This window comes from Oreochromis niloticus, linkage group LG23 (assembly GCF_001858045.2).
Source record: "Oreochromis niloticus isolate F11D_XX linkage group LG23, O_niloticus_UMD_NMBU, whole genome shotgun sequence".
Taxonomy (NCBI): Eukaryota; Metazoa; Chordata; class Actinopteri; order Cichliformes; family Cichlidae; genus Oreochromis; species Oreochromis niloticus.
In genome coordinates, this window is record NC_031986.2 from 21,754,205 (window position 1) to 21,776,824 (window position 22,620).

Consider the following 22,620-nt stretch of genomic DNA (forward strand, 5'->3'; position numbering starts at 1 on the left):
AAAAGTAACTAACTGCAGAGCCAGAGCTTTTTGCTACAACAAAAGCAGATATTTCTAAGAAGCTCCTTCACAACACGTAACCCCCAACAGTTGGTAAGTACACAGCCTCCCTGGTGACATTAGTGGGAAAAATGCTAGTGTGTGGCCACCACTTTATTACCTCATTACTCAAAAACAAGCAATGATCATTTTCAACTCTGCAGCTAATGAAAGAATTTCATCTTTGAAACTGTGTAAAGTTTGAGACATTGTCTGGGTATCTCTCGAGTCCCTTTAAGAACCACAAATATGTCAACTTTGAATAAGTGTAATGTAAACGACTTACGCCCGGCATATCATGGTCCTTGGATTTCATCTTCCTCTCTGCTTCTGTCTCTTTGTCCTCAGTGGAACCTGAGATGTTGCTGCGTGGGGCACAAAAACTCAACCTCTTTGTTTGGATTGCATCTAGAAATCGAGGGATATAAAAGAGAAATGAGGCAGGAGGTTTATAACAAACATGACATGACGGTGATGAAGGTGATGCGGCGAACACTGACCACTGAATTTTACAACAAGAGCTGAACTAGCATATGATCAAGTGGATTACCTGTGCAAACAGAGCCTGGAATATCCATTGGCAACTAGATACATGCATGATTTTTGAGTATTTGAAAAGTCATTAAATTATAAGTGATCAAATAGATTATGCAACTACTTTTTCTCTTAAAATTGATATATATGCGGTGGTTATCGTGGTGCCTGATAGGGTGTAATGTGCTACTGCTGCCAAAAAGTGGTAATAATTCAACTAGAGGCTGTTCAGCAACAATACAGAAGCAGAATGGTTTGCTAGCCAGCTAGATGCTACCGCACAAACAGGAGAAACGGCCGTCAAGCTAGCAAGTCAGAAGTCTACCGTGACAGTCATTTGAGGAACAGTCAAATACTTCAGAGTGACAATCGAAAAGGACTTTTACTTAAAAACTACAAACTGCAACATATTTGGATCTAGGGCAGATAGACGTGGGAGTGGAGCAGGGAAAGACCACTGTAACTCTCGTGACAATTTCTCCTTGAGCTGACAGGCTGATGAAACACGGGATGAGTACATCTTGTACATCCATTCAGTCGAAACCCATCCAGCTGGCTACAAACCCATTTCCCATTCGCATATCTGAATGAAACATTAACAGCGTCCACCCTGTGACTGCTCCATCCACGACTCCTGGCAGCCAACAGAACAGCTTTCAGCTGTCGTCCCCAAATGACGTCGGGCCGTCTTATTATCACTCTACCCAGTGCTGTCAGACGCCAGTTTAATTGTCTCGCATTCAGAAACCTCTCTTTCAGCTGCATTACAATAACGGGCTGCTTTTGGCTCGTGTTCTGTCTCCATCTGAGAAATCTGCATGGAGATCATAAAAGTCCTTTCCCCTTCTTCCTCTCACCCATTACGAAACAAACAATGTGACAGACGTTCTGTCTGTTCAGGTATGCTTTACTTTTTTTGATTTTTTTATAATGATGAGGAAAAGGACAAAGAGGTAAAACCTGTGATAAAGACGCACAGCTTACTGTTAAGGCTCTCCTAATCAACTTGTTTCACAGGGAAGACTCAACAGGAGCCACTTTATGTTTGCAGTTATGCCTCAGATTCCTGCCTCTGCAGTGCCACCGCAGCACTGGGGTGAACGAGATGCCGCCTAATGTCTTGTAAGCATAAATCTCCGGGTGTGAGCGCTCATCCCTGCATGTTATTGTAGCTTTAATTAGCCATCTGATTGCATGCTACCCTCCGCAGTTCTGCCGTGCATCACGGCCGACGCCGAAGCAGAAGGTGCTTTATGATCTATGGCTGCGGTGACGCGCCTATCTAATTGTATTTGTTGGTTTTCCTCGGGGCATGGGAGTGTATGGCTTTCTACTATCTCAACTGAGTATCAGATGTCAGTGTTGATGCATTAGTCTCTGAATTAGCTGAACAAACAAGGTTCTTCTTTTAATCAGAGTTTAATAAACCAAACGGCTTCCTCTTGTCTGCTCCTCGGGAGCCCTTGAGCAGTCAGGAGGAAAATGCATTAACATAAAGTACAGTGACATTCAATACTTCACTTAACTTCCTGAAAGGTAAATAAGCTGTCTGAGGCTTTCGAGCCTAGGCTTTTTTGTCCATCAAACATGATAATGGTAACGTTTACAGGCATGGATTTAAATTTATTTCCACTGTGACCTCGATGGAAAACATGAATAGCCTGAAAAGAACAATGAAAAGCACTGTTCTTTCTATTGTGGTGCCACATCCTGGCAGCTCTGATCCTCTTCAAGTTAATTTAAAGAAGAAAAAAAGTGCTGTACAAAGCTAACAGTAAAAAGCACTGTTGAGTATCAGTGATATATTTGATTAATAAAGCCAGACATCTATTATCTGTAAGATATATATGAGGCTGGCACCTTTGCTTTGATTTATGAAGCACTGCAAGTTGTAAATGTAATGCTTATACAATTGAATGCACAAGCTAGGGTGACTACAGGTAGAGATACTGCAGAAAATCATCAACCATCACTTGAAACATTGAAGGAAAATCTTCAGAAGTGAAACTGCTGTCATTGTAGTGGATTTGTTCATTTGGCCTGAAAGGCAAATTAGCTTTGAATCAAATATTCATCCAAGAGAGCCACAAACTAGCTAGCCATATTTACTTGGCTGATATTTTAGTTTGTGTTTAATCCAATACCGATGCACTCATGTCAGTGTAAAAACACGATTAGCTGGGTGTATTCTCCACTTTGACTGTTTCAAAGCAAACAGTTGGCCTTTTTGGGCAATCGCCATCTCTGCTGTTTCAAAAAAATCTTCCACAGATTTCCATTCAGGACTACAACCTCATTCCATTTAGGAAAAATTGGTGGGTGCCCAATGTTTGCATTGATTTTTTTCTTTTCCATTTGGTGAACGAGTGCAAGTAGTTAGCAGCAACCAGCTGGTTCCCCAGAGGTTGACTGTGTAATGCCCTCAACTTCTGAGGAACCAGTTTCAATCACAATACAATTAAACAGGTTGCTTATTGGGAGGCAACCTGTTTCCAAACAATCAGAGACCAGCTCTGGCTGACTGCAATCGCTCTCAGCAAAAGTTTGTAAGTAACTGCTGTCTAATTTATGCAACTCCCAACATGTTGCAGTCAATCTGATTCACTCTACACCAATGGGTACAACTTGTCTGCGATGCCATAGGGGACTCGACTCAACTGGTTGCCATTCCACTTTAAATGAATGGGCAATACTATAAAGGGTCTACAAACAGGAAAAAGAAGGCTATGTTGTGGGGCATCTGTTTACAGTTAATATTCCTGACTTACCTGAGGATGCTAATTTGGGCAGGCGGCTCTGGGTGTCCCGAGCGTTGTCGTTGCTGCAGGTCACAGTGGGGTCAGACAGGGAGTGACCCATGCTCATAGAGACATGCGGGTGGGGTTTTGAAAGGGAAGGCACTTTCACAACAGGTTGTGAGGGGTCAGGGTGAGAAGAGGGGGGCTCCCGATCGAGCTCAGAGGAGCCGCCGGTCACCCCTCGGGGCTGGATTCAGATTTAGGGATATGTCGACCGCTGGCCCGGGTGACAGAATCGGGGAGAGGGAAGGTGCCGATGCCACTGTCCAGGGTTCTCATCTGACAGCCGAAGCCTAAAGTGACAGGGAGAGGAGTGTGACGTCTGGGAGAAGCAGGAGACAACGACACAGGAAAAGAAAAGGAGGACCTGGATTTACATGCAGCGGAAAGGGTTGTGTGTAAACAAGGAATCTGTAGCAGGTTCAAAACACAATGTAAATGGAAAAAGAGAGAAAACAAAGCATTTTAAACTGACACAGTACTTTTTGGAAGCTCCTTTCTGATGCCCATTTTTAGTTATCACAATGGTGAGAGGCACACAGTTCTCATATAGTACACAGTACACAAGAAACACCTGCTGCCAGCAATTCTGAACTAAATACACGATTGAGCTGCAACCCGAGGACATGCTCCTTGGATTCATCAGAGTGCACGCTGGGTTGTAATCAGGCGATGTGACAGCGAGTAGGAACAGATGGATGTCGTTTAGAAACCACAGTTTGCAGAGCCTTGACTCAGGCTGGAACAGATGGATGGCCATTCAGCACAGCACAGGTCCTTGTAACTGTGAACGGTAATGGCCAACAGTTACATCGGCTAATTATTAGTGGTTTGCAACTTTTTGCTGAGTTACACTGAAAACCACTGAGGATTAATTAGCTTTCTTACCAGGGACCTGTTATTCTTTTTCTTGTTTTCAGCTGTGTATACTGTTCCAATGGAGGAAGCTCATATTAAACATTGCCAGAGTTTTGCATAATGAGATAAAAGTACGTTAAAGTAATTCTTGGGTCAAAAAGATTCAGATTAATTTACAGCACTGGGAAAAGCCTTGAGCCACCCCCACTTCTTTCTATTTTGCAAGGAAAATGGGAAATAGATGCAGTGATTTAATGAAGCATGTGTAAACATACGTGTAAATACAGCATATAAAGCAAAACCATAATTTGTAGAATTCTATCGAGCTTGAAAGTCGGTATTTGGAATGACCAAGTTTTTACTTAATATCTCTTTGGGAATCACCTGGTGCAAAAATACCATACTAGTTCAGCTATCTTTGGTATTTTTCATAGATTGTACTTAAGAAATGGGAAAAAAATGTGTTTTTGTGACAGGCTGCTAATAAAAAAGTTAAAAATTAAATTCGGCTCCTCACTAAGGTGTCTGTAATATACAAAAACAAAACTGGTTCATCCATTGAGTTAGGAGTCTTTTTATGCTTGAATAATTTATAGGTCAGAGTTAAGTGACTTAACGAACAAAGCAATTCCTCTTAAAAATGGTTGGGAACAAGTTCTAGACTGACAGTGAGTGAAAAAGAAGCCAATGCCCAAAGAAACACTTTGAAAGACCTTCAGAAAGTCTGGAGAACTATTGCTCAAGTCTGGTTCCTTGGACACAAGAAAGATGAGAAGTAGTGGAGTGTAAACCTCCTAAAAAGTTGTCTGAAGTAAAAAACAGTGGAAGTTCAAGACTTTTGCATCAGTTCTGCATCTCCAAGTATTGGTTGTTAAAAACTCTTAAAGCGAACCTGAAGGTTTTCTTTTCTTCAGTCTCTCAGAAATGCGTAGATATTTACAGATTCTGGCTCTCAGCATTACTAAAGGGTTTCTTTCAACGCTGTTGTGCTTCACAGTGAGCTTTAAAAAGAATTTGCAAGTACTTCATCGGGCATACTTCAGAATTAGTTTACCGCTTGAAAGAAACACAGAAAACAACATTTACACTTAGATGTGAAGCTCATACCATCTATCCATTTTCTCTTTGGACGTTTTTCTAGCAAGGATGCCAAGTACATTACTTAAATGTACATTATCTAAATTTAAAAGCATTGCCGATAGATGCACAAAGTAGGGGAATATTTGAGCGAGTTTTTGAGAAGAAAAATCGGTGCATGTCGCCAACTTTCAGCAGATTTCGCAACATGCTGTGAAAACGACTCCTTATATAAGTGTTTGGATGTACAGATACACCATGTTCATTGCACAGATGGCCTGTTAGTTGGAAATGTAACTGCTATCAGGCCCTCGAGGACACTTACATTTACTGGAATAAACAGAAATGCTGATCTCAGTGCATGTCATAGCCTTCGTATGCACATGGATGTTTACTTGTATATGGGAGCGAAAGGCGGAGAGAGCCATAGATTACACGGCTGTGTAATTGAATGCCAAGCCTGGCAGTTCAAAATGCCCTCTATAACCAAACTATAACAAGGTCCACAGTAATTCTACCCAGAGGGAACAACGACTGGACATAATCTAGTTTTTCATGAGCTCCCTATCACTTCTGTATACAACCTCCAGGGTTTGAGCAGAGAGAGTTGCCTTATTGATACCTCCTCTGCGTGGAAATGGGTTTATTCGACAAAGAAAAACACAACAGAAATTGTAAGGCTGGATTAATACAACAGAGTGTACTATCTCTTTTGTTGCTGGAGCAAACATCCAGTTGAAATTATTCCTCTTTGGCTGAAGAATACAGTCTTTTTCTGTTATTTTGTGCTTTCGTGCTTGTTAAAAAAGTTTTAAAAAGGCAGCGCCATTTTCTAAAAACAAAAGTCTACAAAGTAAGTTTTGAACACCACACACATCAGCACCTGGTGAAGTAATAGCTGAATTATTAGTATTGATCAACAGTGCCATCAAAGCTCTGCAGACGTATTAGAGTCATTTTGAGCTCCGGGTCAGTCAAAACGTTATTTATTGTCCCTTTATGAGGAAAAGAAAACCTGCCTTGAGGGAAATTCTTCTAATGCACAGTACAACTGACCAGTGTGAACCTCCAAGCCCACATTCATAACTCGAGCTGCTTGCATCATAAACCGGCTGGATGTAAACTATTTATATGATTGATGTGTTTACCTGGCATTAAAGCCTGTGAATGCTGCACTTTGGAGGGACGTGACATTATAGCAGTGCTGAAGAGCAACGAGCAGCCACAGCTGAACCTTTATTAAATATTTAATTCAGGCTGTCGGGAAGCGCTTAGTTGGCAGAATGTAAAAAAGGCAGCCTGTTAACCAGAATACAGAGACAATTAACATTTTTATTTTTGGTGACATGGCTCAGACCCATTATTAGTGGCTCAAGCCAAAAGTATTTTGTGATTGATTAGTAGCTTCGCAGCTCAATCTGCCAACTCTGCGCTTCTGTGGAGATTATTTCCATCTGCACTCAGCCTTAACAAACACATTTATTTTAATTGTGAGAACTGGCAGATGTATAGATTTTTCACTGTCACCAGCATGCATGTTTTGCATACAAACAGGACTAATTAAGATGCAACCCCAGAGAACAATGGCCAGCTTTTGCATCTAGTTAAAATATATTACACTTGGAGACTAAGACTTTACTGCTATTGTTAGTAAACCTTTGAATATTCAGTTTTGTTTTTGCTCCGTTTTGATCTCCACCAACTCCTGGAGGAACTTTCTGACTCTTTAGCATCTGAGTTCTTAACTACACTCCCTGGCCACTTTGTTAGGTACACCTGTTCAACTGCTAATTAATGCAAATATCTAATCTAATAAGTAACGCAACAACTCAGTGCATTTAGATATGTAGACATGATCAAGACGACCTGCTAAAGTTCAAACTGAGCATCAGAATGAGGAAGAAAGTCGAGTTAAGTGACTTTGAATGTGGCATGGTTGTTGGTCTGAGTATTTCAAAAACATAGACGTTTCTAGAGTTTACAGGGAATGGTCTGAAAAATAGAAAATATCCAGTGTTTGGCAGTCCTCTGGGTAAAAACATCATGTTGATGCCAGAGGTCAGAGGAGAACAGCCAGACTACATTCAGCTAATAGGAAAGCAACAGGAAATACAATAACCAATCATTATGCCCAAGGTATGCAGAAGAGCATCTCAACAGCAGCAGAAGACCACAGTGGGTGCTGCTCCTGTCAGCTAAGAGCAGGAAACTGGGACTACAGTTCACACAGGCTCACCAAAACAAGACAATAGATTATTGGATGTTTTGTTGTCTGATCAGTCTCGATTTCTGCCACGCCATTCAGAATTTGGTGTAAACAAAATGAAAGCAAGGATCCTTCCTGTCTTATCAACAGTTCTGGCTGCTGATGGTTAAATGGTGGACGATATTTTCATGGAAAACTTTGGGCTCCAAGTACCAACTGAGCTTGAATGTGTCCATCCTTTTAAAACCACAGTGCACCTATCTTCTGATGACTGCAGGATAACACACTGTGTCACAAAACTCAGATAATCTCAACTTGTTGAATCTATGCCATGAAGAATTACGACTGATCAGAAGGCAAAAGGGGGTCTAACCAACTTAAGTGACCTCTTTTACATGCAGTACACGCTGTCCTGCAATTCTATTTTTAACATGCATGTACAGGTTGGCCCTCGGGTCTTTTGCATCCTCAGACAGCTGCTCTAAGTGGCAGCTCCAACTCGGCTTCTAAGAAGGACACGTTTTTAATGGTTTTCAGCTCCCTGTAGCATTTCTGAGATTTTAGAATATACTATTTATTTTATTTGAAGTTTTATTTGCGATACTGTTCTTACCTTTACTTCACTCACATCTTTTATTATTTTCGATTTCTCCTCTCTTACAGTTATAGCACATATAAAGCACAACATCTATTAGGGCACGAAATGGTTTGATAGTACAGCCATCCTAACCATTTGCCATCAGAATAAGCCATTTTATTTACATTTTTAGTGTTCTCCCAAGTTTTTGGCAATAAAGGAACAAATAAAATAATGATTCTGACTGATCTGCACACCCCTCTTTTCCCTCCGAAACACAATGACTGGGGTTATAACCCATCTAATTTATTTTAATAAAACTAAGAGAAAAAACAAAATCGCTACCCTGCTATCAGCAAATCTAAATTCACACCTGCAATAGAGCTACATTTCAAGAAGCATGCCATTATGTACTTTGAGATGAATCTGTGAAACAATTTGTCAATAACCCCGGTGAGTGACAGCCGAGTAACGAACACGGTGCACTCCACATCCAGTAAACAGCACCTACACCCACTCCTGCCCCTCACCGAGCTACAATCTACAATGTAAGTTTGTCGCTCTGCAGTAATAACAGCCATCATCTCATCTCACAATTGTTTGATGCGTTTATTTTTTCACTTCTTTAGCTGCTCAGGCATTGTGAAACATCACCCGGCTGCACATCAATCACCTGAACAGACTGTCAACGTGCCGTTTGCAACCGCTGCTATTTCCCCACAGTAATGGTGAGTCTGGCAGTGAGGGGAATCAGTTGGCGACGGAATTGAGTTGTCAGTCACATCAGGAAATCGCAACTGTAAAAATGTGTTAATGCTTTGTTGCACCGGTTGATTTTTGACAGGTTTAAGCCAAATGAAAACCTGTACTCAGTGAGATAAACACTTGCAGATAGAGTATGAAACCCAGAGAAGAGAAGACGTGAAGTTTAGGCAAAGTAACAACTCAAATCAGAGAAGAGGAAAGATATTGTTCATTTAAACTGCCGTTAGCGAAGGCTGAAAAGTAACTCACAGACTCACCTAACATGTGGTCTTGACAAGCTGCATCTGGGATGTGTCCCTCTACATTTTCAGCCTTTAGGTTGATCTTCTCTGTCATTATGAGGGTCTAGAAATGAACAAACTCCATGTTAGTCACAAAGTTATGACGTAAAGCAGAGATTTTAAACCTTTTTTCATCTGACGCACCCTTAAAGGTTTGTCAGATAGACCTGAGAACACCTTCACCATCCCCACTTTTCAAGTTCAAACATGTTTATTTGAACTTATTTTAAACTGGAAACACTTTCAGCGTAGTAACCAATCATAGCAATTAAATTCAGTCACACCACAGTACAAACAGGACAGCAACCTTGTTGCTTGAACAGAGAAAATCAGTGGTTGCTCAGTAACTGCCCTGAATTTTTTCACATTGGTCAACTAATTGCAAGACATTGCAGCAACCGCTCTCCAAACAATCATAGTCTGGCTCAGATTTCCTGCAATCACTCTCAGACAGATTGGCATACATTTACTGGGAGTGGTCCCCAACTTTGAAATAACAGTGAGATTCCAAGTTGATTGCAAGTGCTTCGAATAATTTTAGTATAGTATGACTAGTATAACTGTAGCATTAGTGAAATATCTCAACTGCTGATCCATAACTATTAGCTTACTGACAGCTTGTTCATCTATTCTTATTTTGCTAATAATTTCATCTGGCATTTAATACTTTAAGCTAAAATATTTAACATTGTTTACTAATTTGTTCAACCATATTTAGCAGAAACTGTTTTTAACTACTAGTAATTATTAACGCCCTGCTTTTTCTACATCATTTTAGCTAGTCATTTCAACTAGCTAATAATTAGCTAACAATTTAAATCAGTATATTAAACTTTGTATTCATAACTATTTCACCTGTTTCTGTATATTTTCTTTATACAAAAAAGTAATTTGTTGACCTATATTTTAGCTAACAATTTAAACTCGTAGTAATACATTAAATGTTTGAGTCATAATTTTAGCTAGCTTGTGTTTTAGCTAGTTTTAGCTAGATGGTGCAAGTTTTATTAGTTTTCATTTCTTCATCTAAATTTTTATTTGATAGGTACGCTGTTAGGTCATAATTTCTCACTTTTTAATTATAATCTTAGAAAGGTACTGTGACTATTTCTAGCAAAAAATTTCTCTTGCTTATGAAAGCATTTATCCAGGTATTTTGACATGCCTTTTCTCAATTTTTATTCCTTATGCAATCAAAATTCCTTTGCATGTTTATAGTTACATTTATATTGTTAATTATTTTTTTCTTTCAGATGAGTTGAGCTAAGCTGTCCACATACACCAGGATACTTTCTGGATATATTAGACAGTATAGATGCAGCTTTGTTTGTATAAGCTGTTAACATTTATCAATTTAAAAGGCTTTCTTTTAGGTAACTGGCAAAAAAAAAAACTGTGGATGAAAAGGATTGGTTAAACCGATTCATGTACTATATGACTTTCCAGAGGACTGGACAAGCTTCTGGCTTTGTGAAATGTGTTGGAAGTTTTGTTCAGAAAGAAGTAAGGTAATTGTCACAGACTTTCTGCCTTACTTTAATTAGGTTATTTTAAAAATGTGGTTTTGGGGGTGGTGTAAAAGGAGCTTGTAGGTCATAAAGTGTGGCTCTTTTGTTGTATTTCTGTGGGGAGAAGATAGACGGAAAGCTTGGAGGATGGTATTAAATGGCTCTTTTGTCAAATTGAGTGCCTGCGATAAGGGGCTCCTCCATGTTATCAAAATTTCACATCATCTGGATTAAATTTCCTACATTATGCGGTGAGACTGTCATTCTTTCCCCCTGTTCAGACTGCTCCTTTTAGTTTCTTTTATTATTGCTGTCTCCCTTCTTTCAGTCTCTCTCAAGCTCTCAGGCTCTCCGTCATATTTTGGCATTTTGACTGACAGGTAATAAAGAATAAACCCACAAGGTCATGATTTTAGCATTTTGCTTACAAAGTGCACTCATATGATTTACAGAATCAAACAGCTGATAGGAGCCTAATTTAAGTCAGTATTACATCCACAGCCTGATGGCTGCCTCTGTGCGAGATATAGCTTAAAAACCTTCAGCCTTGTGGAGACAACAACAACACAGGATTGGGTTTGATAATAAAAAAAAGTAGGCGATGAATTGTAGGCTGAGTCAGAACACAATGCGAATCAATATTGAGCCTTAAGGGGATGTGATGGTGAAGAGGCAGAGGTGTTGTGGATCTGTTTGTGAACATGTTTATACTGTACAAGTGTGAAAACCTATGGGAATTTTGCACATATGCGTGCACTGCAAACAAGCTTGCCCCAAACACCACTGCAACAAAGTCCGCAGTGCATGTTTGTCCACTTACAGCAGTATCTGAACAGATCTCCATATCTCCCTTCGTTTCGCTGTGTTTCTTGGGCGTGGAGATCCCAGGCGGCGATGTGGCCACGGAGCTGCCCTTCACAGCGGTCCTGTGAGGAAATAAGATTTGATCTGTTTTTCATGTCTGTGTGCCGAGTACTTCTTTTATCAACTCGCCAGGTAGAAAGCGAGACTGCTGATAAATTGCGTTGACCCGCTCTTTCGCTTCACAAACGCGCAGGCAAACACATGTGTACACGCACACAGACACACACGGAAATGTCATCACACGGTTAACGACCTGCATGAAGTGGTACCTCACAAGTGTTTGAAGGATAAAAATCTGTCAGCTGGGTTTTTGAAAAGGAAAATGAGCAAAGAGAGTAGATGACTGTGGCTTAAACATACATTAATCCTGAGTGTTGCTGACTATGTGTCTGATCCACAAACTGTTTATGCTCACTAGTGAAGAGTCACACCTCAGACAGACAGCTGCTGTTTGTTTTTCTCTGAACACACAAGCTTAATGTAGGGATTGCTCATGTTTAATGTAATAGAGCTACTACTTTGCTTCTGAAGCGTTGATTCACTTGGTAGGAAGGCATCTCTGAGAAAGCTCGGTGACAGGAAATAATCAGCACAGCATCCGATCAATTAGGATAATAATACTTGATTTTCTTAATGACAAAGGTGTTGCTAACTCACCTGCCAAGAAGCTCTTTCACAAACTGGTCTTTTCCAATAAAGGCCGTCGTGCACTGGATCTGACTGGCAATCTGACCCATCTGATTGTTGCAGTGGTCCATAATGGAGCTAAGCTTGTTGTTCATCTCAGACAGACCCTGCACCTCCTGGCTTTCTTTCTGCTGATTATCATTTTTCTTCTTATCCTTCTTCTTGTCAGACTTCATCTGTTTGCCTCCAAGAACTGATCCGATCTTCAGCTCTTTCTTCTCCTCTTTTCCCTTGGGAGAGTCGGCTTTTTTACTACTCAGAGCTGGAAGTTTGCTCTTACGGAGGCCGAACCAGTTTGCCAGAGAGGGACCCGTCTTCTGTTTGGCCTCGGTGGCAGCGACCTTCTCCTGTTCTTGACATTTCTGCACATTCTCCTCAATTCCCATCATGACTTTCTCTTCAATAGTGGTGACTGTTGGGCTGATTTTTTTCTCCTCCATATCTGGGTGTTTGTTTGGGGAGTCCGCCTGGGTTTTGCCTTCCCTGCTGAAGTCTGGCTCATTAGGGAATGCTGCTTTGTCTTCTGTCTCTCTAACTGGATTTTCCAAGCCGTAGACACAAGAGGACGGAGGATGAAACTGTGGATGAGAGGCAACCTTCGATGGCTTACGGATGTTTAAACCAGTCCTATCACTCATGGGTAAACTACGAACCACTTTGTGAGAAGGTGACATGACTGTGCCCTGTGACCCCTCAACTTTCGAACCCAATTTGAAAGCTCTCTCAGGGAGGATGCCGTGACTATTTGACCCTGTCATGCCTCCATAGTGGCTAAGTCTTGTCCTTGGGGAATGAACAGGGCTCTCTGCTAACCCAGCACAGGTCGCCTCTAAGGAACTCTGTCTCGACAGAGAGTTCCCCCTTTCACCTGAGTTGGTAATGATCTGAGTTCTGATTTTTCCCGGCCCATCTAAGGAATTGATGCTTGGTTTTTCAATGTAGTTGGTGCTGAAACTCTGGCTACGAGCTTTTGCCCCGTTCATCCCTAACGCTGGCTTTAAATGAGGTTTGGCAGCAATAGATATGGATCTGCCAAAAAGCTGACTACTCCTTTTCCCATTATCGCAAACACCCCCTTCCTCTGGCAGCACAGTAGCTTGTAATTCTACTTCCAGTAACCTACACTGGACTTCACCTTTCCCCTCTGTAACAGACATCTTGGATGGCGAATCAATATTGTACTCTGTCTGCAAGTTGTCACACTGGGCAGAAGCATTTGAAGTCACAGTCTCCTTGGAGACTGAGTTGATATGATCTTTCTCTTGTTTGCCTGGTATAGAGGGACTATTTTTATGGCTAGGAGGAGACTTTAAAAATGCCTTAAAGCCCATTGGGATGCGAGTCTTTGAGGCTTTTTCTGCTAGGTTAGGGGACATAATAATAGAGCTGTCTACAGCTTTGCCAGTTTGTGGCTCTGCCTGACCTTGAGGTGTGTCCTGAAGTGAAACAGGTAAACTAATAGAGGTCTTCTGCACTGACTGATGGACATTTTCATTAGCAGATCCTTTTTTGCTTGCAGGTGAGTTCTGAAATGAGGACCCTCTGAGGGCACTGTAGGGAGGAGGGACATTCTTCGAGGTTTTAGGTGCGGTTTCAGGTTCTCGAGCACACCCTGAGTTTGCAGAAGGGAGGTAGTCTTTCGTGGTCATCCGCTTGGAAGCGCCTTTAGCAGGTGTCTTAGTCACGGCAGGGGACTTTTGAAGGTGCTGACTGGTTTTGTCAACCAGTTTCTGAGGTGCAAGTGCAGTCCCGTAGCCTGCATCCAAGTCTAAACAGTCTTTATCCTTGATGGGTAGCGTTGATTGCATATTTGGTAAAAGTGAGGTGTGGTAACTTGGGGGTGGGCCCCTCACAGTGGTTGGTGTGGATGGTTGAGTCACCCCTGTTTTATGTGCTTGAGGCGACCCCTCGTAATTTGGTCTGATCAGTAAAGAGGTGGTGCGGCCCGGGGGAGGGGGAGGAGAGGGGGACCTGAGTTTATTTTTGCTGTTTTCACAGTGTTTGTCTCTGGTTGGCTGTTCGCCATTGTCAGCATACTCCAGGTGTCTCCTTGAGAGGTGAGGGGAACTCGATGAGGTGCCCTTATTCCATTCGGCCCTGCTGGGGAGCTTTGAGTTCACCGCTTTTGGGCTTTGAATACAGGTTCCTGGTGTCTTGATGAATCTGGACATTTTAACTGTCGGAGAGGAGGGGGATTTCTCCTGCCCAGGGGGTCCTGAGTTCCCGCTGTTACTTGGTTCAGTGGCAGAGCCCTTAGATAATCTCAGTGGGGATCCTGAAGGTTTATTACTACCAGGTATCTTTGAACTACTGGACTTGGAACCAGCAGCGTCATTCATGGGAGGGATGGAATGGCCTTTACTAGCTCGATTGCTTGGTGGTTTGATAAGTTTCCGTTGTGGAGTCAGCTGCATTGATAGCCTCTCTGCACTTCCCTCCCTGCTACTGCTTTGCTCCCTTGGCTTGTGGGTCCTGATCTGATATTCAGACGGCTTCTCTGGAGACTCAAGAACACTGTAGTTTCTTGATTTTGAGGGTTTCTGCTTTGTTGGCCTCTCTTGGGGCACCAGTTCCGTGTAGTCAGGAACTACTTTGCTACCCTGAATGTCTTTTAGAGTCCCAGCAGCTGCTGCAAGTTTCTCTGCACGAAGTTCAATAGGCTCTCCTTCTGCATCAAATATTGCCAACACGCTCTCCTCAGACTGGGTGCATTTGGCCACTTTGGGCTCCTTAATCAGGCTGAAAGGCCTGGGTCTTCCATCTGCAGACTGGGTACGAACCTGGTCTCTCCGCAAGCACTGCTGTGTAATCAGCTTGGCAGCATCTCTTGACAACCTCTTCGAGTCCCTCTCGGCTTGCTCTGGTGGCTGGCTAAAGGACATTCGGATGTCATTTGACTCAGACTTTAGCTCCTCCAGATCATCTGCATCAGAGAGACAGGGAACCTCTGGTTCAGTAGGGGTGAGGTGCAGCTTCGATGGTCTCGTAAAAGCTGATATCCGCCCTCCTTCAGGGAGAAGGCTGTTAATAAAACTCATGAGTCTTTCAGGCTGCTCCTTTGAGTCATACCCAGAAGGGTGTTTAGTAGCCACAGGACTTGAGATAGTGTCACCTCCGCTGTCTTGCGTTCCCTCCCAGCTACATAAACTGTCTGAGATGCTGTGTGAGAGCTTCTTACAGTGAAACGAGTTGTCCTTGGTGGGGATGTTATCTCTACAACTAGAATGTGCCAGTTCATCATCTGCATCATCAGAATCATAAGCAAACTGCTTTCCTCGAGCAGTTCTCCCCACATGGGTAGGCCTAGACACCCCTTTACTGCTACTCTTGATGCCCAGTGAGTAGATGCCCTCATTGGAGTTCATGCAGTCTTTGTAGCCTGACTTGGAGACCTTGGAGGAACAGGAGGAGCTCCTGTGTTTCCTCCTTTGGAGCTTTCTCAGTCCTTCCAGTATGTGGCTCTCCTTACGTCTTGTGGGGAGGTGCTCCTCCTGAGCAGCACAGATATTACTAGGGGCAGACGAACCCAAACTCAGCCTCTTCTCCCACGTCAGAGATGACTAAATGGGAAAGAGAAAGGAGGCAGAGTCAGTCTCTGTGTAGTAAGAACACATATTCTTTAGTACGTAAAACAATAGATCAGAGAAAAGAAAATCATAATGTTGGCTTTTGCGTGCAAGCTATTTTTATTCCACCACATATTTTAAATGCTTTGAATTAGGATGATGCAGGACTGTCTTTAAATATGAAATCCTACAGTTTCTCAGAAGCTTTAAACTCCAATTGGAAACATAATCAGCAAACTCATGCATGAAGGTTGTGGGATTAATTAAGGTCTCGAAATAAAGACTAAAGCACCCCTAATGAGCCTGATGAGCGAGGTGGTTTACCATTTTCCCACAGGAGCGTCCATCATTCCAGGTGTATGAGCCGCTGGAGAATTCACTGCACGCGCTCGACAGCGACAGCTCACTGCTGCTACAGCTGCTGCGTGGGTACACGGGCGCTGGCACCGTCAGGCTCAGCTGGCTCAGACATTTGGCCACAGGGAGACCTGCCTTTCCATTCAACTGAACCTCCTATGAGACAGAAAAGAGGCGACATAGCATTAAGATGGAGTCACTTACATGGACGCTTAACAATGTTTGTGAGTTACATAAGCTTTCCTTTAGTCCGACTACACATCAAAAGTGTGTATGCGTTGGGTACTGCTGCATATCTAATTGCCATCATGCTGTTGATTTTGTGATGAAAGGTATTGAAGAAAAACTTGGCACACCCAATCAAATATAACAGAAAAGTCGACTAAATTGCCGATGTACTGCACTTTTCAAACTTAAAGAAATACCTATATCAATCATCTTTCGTGTACAGTCACCACACCGCGACAGATGTTTGTCCAATTAGCATTTCCCTGCAGACAATCTGACAATGACAGTGGAGTTTAAAATGAGGAATCTGATACATCCATGGCACAGTTTTCAATTCTCTAATCTCACATTCGTGTGCGTGTCACTTAACACGGCTTATTTAAGGATATGTAGAGGTTTTGCTCATCCTGATTACAAGATGATTCATAATTCGCTCTTTGGCCATTGTTATTTCATTTTCTTTTTCTGCTCCAATGGCACGCATTAGGGTTTATCAGGTGGCATCCTCAGAGGGGTAAAAGGGCAAAGGAAATGGAGCAAACTCATTTTCGGGCCTTAATGCATAATATATAAGATGATTAATGTACCAGAGTGTCCTGTGGAGTCATTTTTACTGAAGACGAGTCTCAATCGATGGTTTTCTGGTAATATGACAAGGATATAGTCCTCTTAGTGCCAAGTGATACTGCCGGCTTTTCCTGCCGAGAGCACAGGAGGGGTCACGGCTTCGGATTTTAGATCTGTATTTTAATATCTTGGAATGATTTCTTGATGGGAGACGGGGGTATAGTTGTGCTGCAACACTTGGATGAGTTATATGGGTAGGGGGAAAAAAGTACATTTAATGTTTCCCATTAGGCTTACATTAGAGGGGGAGTCTGTATTCCTGGAAAGTAGGAAAGCCTTGCTTCTCTCTGGCTCCAGGAGCAAATCTGCTGCAGACAGATCCATGATCCGAGAGTGGAGTTTCTGAAAGTCAAACGGGAAGTACACGCAAAGATGAATTTTTGACTTTGGGGGATCTCAAGAGGAACATCTGAGATGACAGAAGAGCATAATTGGTATGAAGATCTTTATCAGTACTTTATGCGGCGCACAGCATAGCCTGAAATGCCTTTTTGTAGCATCTCGGCTGGGCGTGGGGATTTTGATCTGAGTATTGTCTAAATCTCCCTCGAATGACAAATGCGCTCAAAATATTAAAAGAAAGCAATTAAACAAAGTAATCATTTGAATTCATTTTTAAAATCTCAAACAACTGCACAGTAGGCTGAGGCAGAGCAATATTTTTACCCATCTGATTCCCTCCACTGGCGCCAAACGGAGCCCCGATTCATCCCTCTCCCTCAAAGTCATTAATGTCATCGTCCAGAAAAAAAATGAAAAATAAAAAAATAATAATGTGAATAGGAAATAATTGCATCAGGGAGTTTGGGATTGCTTTGATTTTTTTCCCCCTTTTTTTATTCGTGCTAGTCTCTTCTGTTATTTCACTCTCATGCTTAAGAGGGAAGGATACAAAACCAAATACATTTCCACATATTAATCCCAGAACTTAATTACACTGGATTCCCTGAGCTCAAATTAACTTAAACTAGAAATCTGCAGGAACAGAACACTTGATCTTGTGCTGCGTTTCCTGCCAAGGGTAGAACTAATGCTCACTTAGGGAGTATATGCATGTGCTTCTACGCGCTGGTCGCTTTGTTTTCTTTTGTTTTGTTTTTTTTAAATTCAGTTTCTACCATTAAAGTAAGTGGCGACTCACATGCTGTGCACCCCTTGAAGAAAATAAATTGGGTGTTACAAAAGGAAAAGTCACCCTCGGTAAATGGAAACCGAGCTTTGAAAATGATCTCCTCAAATTTTCCTTCAATGGCATGAACGTTTTAAAATAAAAATGGTTTCCATTTTATTTACTTCCATAAACCTCTTTGCCGACTGTGTATATCGACTTGTGAAGAGAAAAAATATACGACTTCTAATGACACCAAAACTTCCCTGCTTTCTTTTGTCTCTTTAGAACAAACAACCTGTGTCACATCCATTGTGGATTTTTCACTCCAACTTCAGACAAAAAAAGAAATCCAAAAGAAAAGCTGCTTTTTGTATTAGAGAAAGCCTGTGAATAAGCTGTTAGCGTGACTGATTTTTGTACCATCAGCTACAAGGTGGTAATTGTGGCATGGAAACAGATCGATGCCCATTTCCATGTTTCCTCTGCACAAACTGTATAAGGACAGTATTCTTTACCATTTGTAGGATTTATAAAAACATCCAGCTTTGGATGCTGGATGTCTAACGTGTTCGGGTTTCAGTGAGTTCAAAAACAGTTAAGCTATAGGGAGGATTTCTATCTTTTTTTTTTTTGGCCTGTTACAGATCAAAAATTAACTTTTAAAATGATCTTTCCTATCACTCATCAGATTTATAAATATAAAGGGTTTGTTCTGTGCACTGGAAGCTTAGGAGATCACGTTCTTTCAAAAGTAAATAAAGGCAAAATAGTATCGTGCAGTTGTACTAGTTTGGGCTCAACGTACAGTATCACTTCTTAACCAATAGTGCATTTTATATATATACATATACATATATTTTAAGGCATTAACCACAAAAGAACAAAAAACCTAACATGTAAAAAATGCATCAGAGTTAGGGGTTTTCTTTGATTAAATAAAAAAAATATATATTTTAAGTGCAAATTCTTGTCTTATAAAAAATATGCAATTTTCACTTTTCTTTTTAAAAGCCGACAAACTGCTGAAAAACAAATTATAAGAAAGCATCACACCATTTTAAAAAAGTAACTTCTACAGGACTAAACGTGATAAAATAACATTTGAGTTTATTTCGTTTTGTCAAAATACAGTGCAGTCCCAGGTTCTGTAAAATTGTTTGTAATTGTTTGTTAAACACAATCCCACTGTTCCCAAGAACAGACGGCGATTGAGCTGCTGAGGTCAAAGTGATCAACCTGTGTCAGCTTGGACTCGGGTAACTCTGTAACCGGGTTTGTGACAGTTCTGCTTCTGTGACGTCTAAACTTTGTCTTGTACTGCTCTTAAGCATGTTTTAATTATTGTGCAGTATAAACTGCCTAATTATCATTATTATTATTATTATAAGTGATAGTTTTAGGTTTTTAAATAAAAAGCTGTCTTTTTCCACATGGTTTGTTAAAAAAACAAAGCTGACAACCTTTTCCAAAGAATGTGTCATCAAGAAAACATCAAACCATATCGAAAAGTTTTTAATTTAAGACAGATGAAAAAACATCTACAGGATTTGAGTTTATTTTGCTTTGTGAAAACAAAATACAGTTCAGGTTCTGTAATTGTCATTTTCCTTTGTTAATCTTTTATTTCTTCACACTTTTCTTGTAACATTTTTCATCTAAAATAATTTTTGTTAAACATAATCTCACTAAGAACAGGCGGTGTTTGAGCTGCTGAGGTCGCAGTGACCGACCGGTGTCAGCTAAACACTCGTTGCTATTTTAGCAACCGGCTTCGTTCCATATCTGCTTTTGTGTTTTTTTACTTTAAACCTTTTGACCCTCACAGTGCTCTTAACCATGTTTTAATAAATGTGCAGTATTGTTAGTTGATCTTTTTTTTTCTTTATTTAAAATTTAGATTATTGTCTATAAAGCACTTTGCAGTTCTTGCTTGTAAAAAGCACCATCTAAATAAACATCGTTTGGTTATTATTTTATTCTGTCCACAGAGATAACTGTGCATGAAGCTCTGATGCGACACGGCCGGGCCTGGATGCTGTCCACACAGGATGGGAGTGGCTGAGCTGTCACTGAGGGGCTCTGATCTTATCATGACGGTGCTGGATTTCACCTCCTCAGCATCCTCATCAACGATTCAGTCAATAGTGTCACAGGGTCACGGGGGGAAAGATAGGTGAAGGAAATGCTAGCTGACAAGGCCGACTGTACGCTTCTTGAACTTTTTGACATTCAAAGTCAAAAATGTAAATTGTGAAGATCCCATTAATACAGGGATGACTGCAATATATCATGCAAATAATGGCCTTTTATTGACTATTAGCTAACTTCTGGAGTAACTTCATTAGTCTGGCAGCCAAACTTTTCAAGATATACTGAACAGAAGGAAAAAGCCTTCCTGCTTTTGTTCTTTTGTTGTTGTTTTTTTCCACTTTGACAGTGGTCATATTTCAAGATAATGAACGTCGGCCCAGAATAGCTTCCAAACAAATACGTCAGTATTGGCACTCGCTGTCAAAAACACATCGTCCTGCAACACACCCACACATGCACAAGAGAGAAAAGCCGTGCTCGCAGATTAATTCACAACACACACACACCTACTCATCCACATAATGCTCACCTGCATGACCTGATCTATACGTCTGACTCATCACAAAGGCTCTTCCTAAATTTCCAGCTACACACTGCCCACTGCACTGTAGCAGGAACTAAGACAAATGCTCCGCTGCAATATAATAAAGTAAGATATATGGAGCTCCATTAAAAACAGACATTCCAAAGCTCCACTCTGCAAATTTTGTTATTTATGTTTGTGGAAGAGTATTTGTTTAAATCTGCTATTGCAAACTTCTTTTTTTCTTCTGTGCACAAAGTTTTTACAACTTTTTCACAACCGCATGAGCAGTAATGAGGTCACGGCATGCATGCTGTGTCCTTGGGGCTCTGAGGTAGGTTCGAAAAAGAAAACAAGCATTCGTCCCAGTAATGGGTGACTCAATTGCCACTAGCCCGAGCAGCATTAGTGGCTGGTACTACACATAGCTGGTCATAGTGCAGAGTTTGAGAAATCGTGCTTTGTGTTTTGTTTTTTTGTCAGAAATGAATATGTGACATTTTCACACAACAACATTTCAGCTGAAGGCAGAGAAGCTGCACAAACGGTGCATTCGCTATCAAATGCATTATGGTTCTTTATCAGAGGAACTCAAGATGCCCACGGGGAACTGGGGAACGTTTAATTACTGATAAGCAAAAAGGTCCAGAGCTAAATGGGAAACTGTACACTCATATCGGTGATTAAGTCTCCCTCGGCTTGAGGGTGTAGGACTGAAAAGAAATGAAAACTCACCCCGATTATTTTCATATTCTCTTAAGTAATTCTGCTCAATTGGTTTAGTAAGTTGAACACAAAATCTATCTGTAATCTGACAGATACAAAATCCAAACCCGTTTGTTTTCCTTTGCTGTGCGCTTACGCAGACTTCTCAACTGAGTATTTATGACTATTTAAATAATGACAGCCTCATTTCTATAAGATCAATGTGTAATTGGTTCACTGTGCTTAGCACGTCAGCTGTAAACAGAGAAGCTATGTAAAAAAAAAAAAATAAATTCTTGCATTTTTCAAGTTCACTAAATGTGTAATCCATTAAAAAGGGGGAGGAGAGGGTTAAGCTAACTATCAACTAGCTTTTATTTGAGGCCCCAGTAACATAGGCCTAGAGACCAGTCAGAAGAAACAATCAAATTATTCACATGTTTAATTAATAAGGAAAATGTGTTTGAAATAAAGTGAATGTGTACCAATCCAGTATATTCCATTTGACCATATTTAATAAATGTAACATTTTGTAGAGTAGTTGTGAGCTTTGTGCTAACACAAATCCTGTATTCTTTATAAGTGCCACCAGAAGGCAAACAGACTTCTGTGTCATGGTTTGTGGGGCCAGACCGTGTGTGGGTGTGTGAGGACCCAGGTGCAGACACAGGTGAGGAGACCAGAACTGACTTAAACAAAAAGCGAGCCTTTTACTACAGCTGATAATCAGGTCAACAAAACAAGGCAGTAAGCACAGAGGCCAAATTAAACTGGAACCTAAACTGGGAAAACTGAAAATTGAGAAAACTAAGACTTAACTATGACAACTGGGAAGACAATGACAAGGAGGCTGTGACGACTATGAACAGGACTTTGTGCAGGAACATGAAGGAACTATGAACTCATACACAATAAAGCAACATGAACATGACCTGCACAGAGTCCTGAAACCTGACATGACATGAGGGGTGGAACACAGACGACGCGACAATGAACAAAGGGACACTGAGGACTTAAATACATACATGAGGTGATCAGAGGAAGTAGAGACACAGCTGACTAGAATCAAATAATGACAACACAGGGGAGAGTAAAACTAAACACATTGTACAAGAAACACAAGACCTTTCAACATAAAACAGGAAACATAAGACGCGGACACGACCCGAACTTGACAACAAGAAAACACATGACAGACAAATTTCAGGTGTTATTAAA

General features: G+C 41.1%; 1 protein-coding gene across 9 annotated transcripts in view; it reads right to left on the reverse strand.

Annotated features, from left to right (window-relative positions):
• Nucleotides 1-325: 325 nt before the first annotated feature.
• Nucleotides 326-22,620, reverse strand: part of LOC100702923 (nck-associated protein 5) — a 163,027-nt gene continuing 140,732 nt past the window's right edge. For 6 of the 9 annotated variants that reach the window (XM_019351815.2, XM_019351819.2, XM_019351821.2 and 3 more), the window contains 7 exons: nt 17,210-17,314; nt 16,085-16,273; nt 12,165-15,754; nt 11,464-11,569; nt 9,112-9,199; nt 3,342-3,664; nt 326-447 (listed from right to left, as the gene is read on the reverse strand). In XM_019351815.2, coding sequence (XP_019207360.1) covers nt 3,546-3,664; nt 9,112-9,199; nt 11,464-11,569; nt 12,165-15,754; nt 16,085-16,273; nt 17,210-17,314 — 4,197 coding nt within the window. In that variant the 3' untranslated portion in view covers nt 326-447; nt 3,342-3,545. Of the gene's footprint in view, nt 448-3,341; nt 3,694-3,795; nt 4,156-9,111; nt 9,200-11,463; nt 11,570-12,164; nt 15,755-16,084; nt 16,274-17,209; nt 17,315-22,620 lie in introns of those variants that run through there. The other 3 variants (XM_019351818.2, XM_019351817.2, XM_019351816.2) reach the window with 3 other exon arrangements.